The sequence below is a fragment of the Gekko japonicus genome, unplaced genomic scaffold (genome assembly GCF_001447785.1).
Source record: "Gekko japonicus isolate JY-2015 unplaced genomic scaffold, Gekko_japonicus_V1.1 scaffold133, whole genome shotgun sequence".
Taxonomy (NCBI): Eukaryota; Metazoa; Chordata; class Lepidosauria; order Squamata; family Gekkonidae; genus Gekko; species Gekko japonicus.
Window position 1 is genome coordinate 1,753,939 of NW_015171506.1, and position 4,025 is coordinate 1,757,963.

At 49.3% G+C, this 4,025-nt stretch overlaps 1 protein-coding gene across 1 annotated transcript in view; it reads left to right on the top strand.

Annotated features, from left to right (window-relative positions):
• RASEF (RAS and EF-hand domain containing) overlaps positions 1–3,505 on the top strand; it is a 43,206-nt gene extending 39,701 nt beyond the window's left edge. The window contains exon 17 of the mRNA XM_015419277.1: positions 3,122–3,505. Within this exon, the coding sequence (XP_015274763.1) occupies positions 3,122–3,230 (109 nt within the window). The 3' untranslated portion in view covers positions 3,231–3,505. The remainder of the gene's footprint in view (positions 1–3,121) is intronic.
• Positions 3,506–4,025: the final 520 nt, after the last annotated feature.

The window sequence follows — 4,025 nt, forward strand, 5'->3', positions numbered from 1 at the left end:
GCCACCGGCACCAATGGCGCCCCGTCGAAGGTCGGGAGCGGGAGCCCTAACCCCGGACCGGTCCGACCCAGCCCCAGGACCTCCGTCTTTGCCGGGTTTAATTTCAGCCGACTCAGTCTGAGCCACCCAGCCACGGCCTGTAACGCCCGACTAAGGTCATCGGGAGTGGAATCCGACGGGCCGCCCAGCATCAGATACAGCTGGGTGTCATCCGCATACTGGTGACATCCCAGCCCGCAGCTCCGGGCAATCTGGGCGAGGGGGCGCATGTAGATATTAAACAACATCGGGGATAGCACTGCCCCCTGAGGTACACCACACTCCAGGGGCTACCTCCGGGAGCGCTGATCCCCTATCGCCACCCTCTGTCCCCGACCTTGGAGAAAAGAGACCAGCCATTGAAGGGCAGGCCTCTGAATCCCCACGTCGGTGGGGCAGCGGGCCAGCAACTGATGGTCGACCGTGTCAAAAGTGGCCGACAGATCTAACAACAACAGTGCCGCCACTCCGCCTCAATCCAGATCCCTACGGAGGTCGTCAGTCAGCGCGACCAGTACAGTTTCCACCCCGTGACCCGGACGAAACCCGGACTGGTGGGGATCAAGGACAGAAGCATCATCCAGAAATGCCTGCAGCTGTGTTGCCACCACCCTCTCTATCAATTTGCCCAAATAGGGTAAATTGGACACCGGCCAATAGTTGGCCAATTCGGCCGGGTCTAAAGATGGCTTTTTTAGGAGAGGGCGGACCATCGCTTCCTTGAGTGCCCCGGGGAATCATCCCTCCAAGAGGGACTTGTTAATAATCTCCTGCAGGGCACCTCGAAACCCCTCGCGACCCATCTTGATGAGCCATGAGGGGCACGGATCAAGGTCGCATGTGGTTGGGCGCACTACCGTAAGCAATCTGTCAACTTCTTCCAGACTGAGTGGGCAGAAACACTCTAAACCCGGCTCCCAAGACGTGCAAGGGGCCTCAAGTTCACTTACTGTATCAATTGTGGCGGGGAGGTCACGACGGAGCGCCAAGACTTTCTCTGCAAAATAGCTCGCAAATGCCTCACCGATGTCCAGTTCCCTCACATTTTGTCTGCCCTGTGGCAGTGTTGTCAATGACCGAATCGTAATAAATAACTGTGCTGGGCGAGAGCTAGCAGATGCAATCCTATCCACAAAGAACTCCCTCTTTGCGGCCTTGACTGCCATCTCATAGGCCTTCATAAACGTCCTATAAGATGCTCTTGACGCCTCGTCGTGAGCCCGACGCCACCATCTCTCTAGTTGTCTCAGTTCTCGCTTCAGCTGGCACAACTCCTGGGTATACCAGGGCGCCGGCCTCACTCGAGTCCGGAGAGGACGCCTGGGAGCAATCTCGTCAATGGCCGCGGAGAGCCGGTCATGCCAGTCCTCCACTAGCTCATCCAACGAGCTGCCAGGGGGCTTCGGCTCCTGCAACGCCATCTGAAGCCACACTGGGTCCATTTGGCCTCGCGGGCGAGCAAAAAACCGCTCGCCGCCTAAGCGAGGTTGGGGTGGCACATTCAGATGAGCCCTCAGGGCCTGGTGGTCCGACCATGGTACCGCAATTGCAGTAATCCGGTCCACCATTACTCCTGCAGCAAAGATCAGATCGAGCGTATGACCGGCCCGATGCGTGGGGGCCGTGATGACCTGAGAGAGTCCCATTGCCACCATGGACGACAGTAGGTCCGCAGCCCAGCTGGAGGTCGCGTCCTTGGCATGGACGTTGAAATCACCCACGACCAACATCCGTGGGTGCTTCAACGCCCAGCCTGATACGACCTCCAGCAGAGACGGCAGGCTATTGGCTGGTGCGCTAGGCGGTCGGTACACCACCCAAATCGCCAAACTCTCCTCAGCCTCCAGCATTGCCCCAACACACTCAATGCCCGTGATCTCCACGGCTGGAAGCGCCCTGAAGGAGAAAGCCTCTCGAATGAAAATAGCCACTCCTCCCCCCCGCCTCTTTGTCCGTGATTTAGATATACAGACAGGTCTTTAAACACTTAGGAGAGAGATTTTTTGGCAGTCTTTGCTTAAATAGACAAGCATAAACCACTTTGTCTCCAAGACACTTAAATTTGTGAAGGCAGGAACATTCACACAAGTTCCAGTTTCTGTTCTTAACCACTTAATAGGGATCACCCCCCTTCACTAGAAGCGGTTTCCCTCAGACTGGATAGGGATCATCCCCCTTTCTGGGAGCTATTTCCCTCAGGCTTGAATGGGGATCCTTCTGGATCCTTTCCTTTAGCCTTCCTTTGCAGTCAGCTGTTATTTCTTAACTGTCACTCCTAACTGACACTCTTAACTGTAGAATTCCATTTGAATCCCTTGTTACTCAGGGTTCTCAGACTAGGCTAAAACAATAACCATTTACTGTCTGTTGCAGGCCCATTGCCTTTTATGTCAACTAACTTGTTAGCTTTTGGCATGTCAGTAATTTCTTCTGATCTGGGGGAGTGGAGCTTGTTTTCCGCCTTGCAGAATTCCAAACTCTTCCCTCCCCCCAGTCCATAGTCCTAAAATGTGTTATGCTTATGTGGGTAATGTGACAACTAGTACTAGGACAACTGGGACAAACTGAAATAAAATACAACAAAGTGCAAGGGTGCAGACAAATCCTAAAACAGATTGGTTGGTTGTTTATATTTCTTGATCATTTGGTCAATGAGTCATACAGGACACAATCCACTGAGAAATTCTATTGTACAACTTCCATTAATTTCAGTATACTCATGTAGTGCTTCTTTTTCCTGCAGATTGTATCCAGGGAGAAAACACTGCAAAATGGATGAGAGTTATTCATTTATTTAGAAAAGTTTATGCTGTCTTTTCAGAGATCTCCTCAAGGCAGCTTGCATCTAAAATGTTATGGGCAGATGTGGATGTTTACTGTGCAAAGTTGCAACATGATTGCCATATTCTTCTGTGGTGGTATTGTGATTCTGTGGCTTGCTTAGTAACTATAAATAATGTAGCATTAGCTCAGGGAACCTAATGCTGGGCTAGTACAAGGTATTTACTTTGCTTTTTATTCAGATCTCACATTTCTGCTTTGATATTGTTCTGTTTAATCATGGCTAATTATTCTTTCATAGAGAAGTGCGGAAAAGAAGCAATAGTGAAGATGACAACAGGTCTGTAACCGACTTGGCAGGGACAACAACAAAGAGGTCAACGCTCACCAAAAATTGCTGCAGTGTTTAGATGATCAAGACTTTTTTGGCCCTAATTTTTTTGGATCCATGGTCTAAAACAATCCAAGGAAAAATGAAGGATTCAGGCATAGTTTATGCCAGAGCATTTGTGGACGGGAGAGTGGGAGTCATTCTCCTACAGTGGCCTGATCCATCAGGCTGCTCAGCAACTTCACACTCCCCAGAATAATGCTGAGCAAAACCATGTCAAGAAGTAGCAGCTCTCCAGTTCAGGAGCATCAAAAGTCACTTGCTGAATGTAGGTCCACTCTGCTTTAAACCGTACATGCCTATTTGCGTTGACCTGCTTGACAAAGAGTTAAATAAATAGTACTTTTTGGTGTCACTTTAGTAGTAAATACTAAACTTGTAAACATGGAAAATCTGCTTCCTCTTCCATGGCTGGAATACATTGTCACATCTTCAAGAAGCTTCACTATCAACCTGAAACTCATACCTTCTTGGAAGAGTTGCTGCAGTTCTGAAGTTCCATGTTGTGCCAAAGTCATGGGAGACACAGTGGCAGCTGCATTCAAGGAGATGAATCTAAACAGAAAAGGAAAACATGGCACTGTTCAAAGTTGAACTTTTGCCTCTTCAAAGAGCAGCTGTCCAATATGGAATCACGTGATTGGCTTTGTTTAGCATGGGATAAGTTAACATCACCAATTTGCTTCTTTTGTTTGAAGCTGTACATATTAGTTGATGGGATGAATAAGAGAGGGCAAAATCTCAGTGAGGTTCTAAGCCTGAGTCTAAGCTTTTCCACTACAACCTGCAGGTAAGAGCTCACATGATGAGAAAA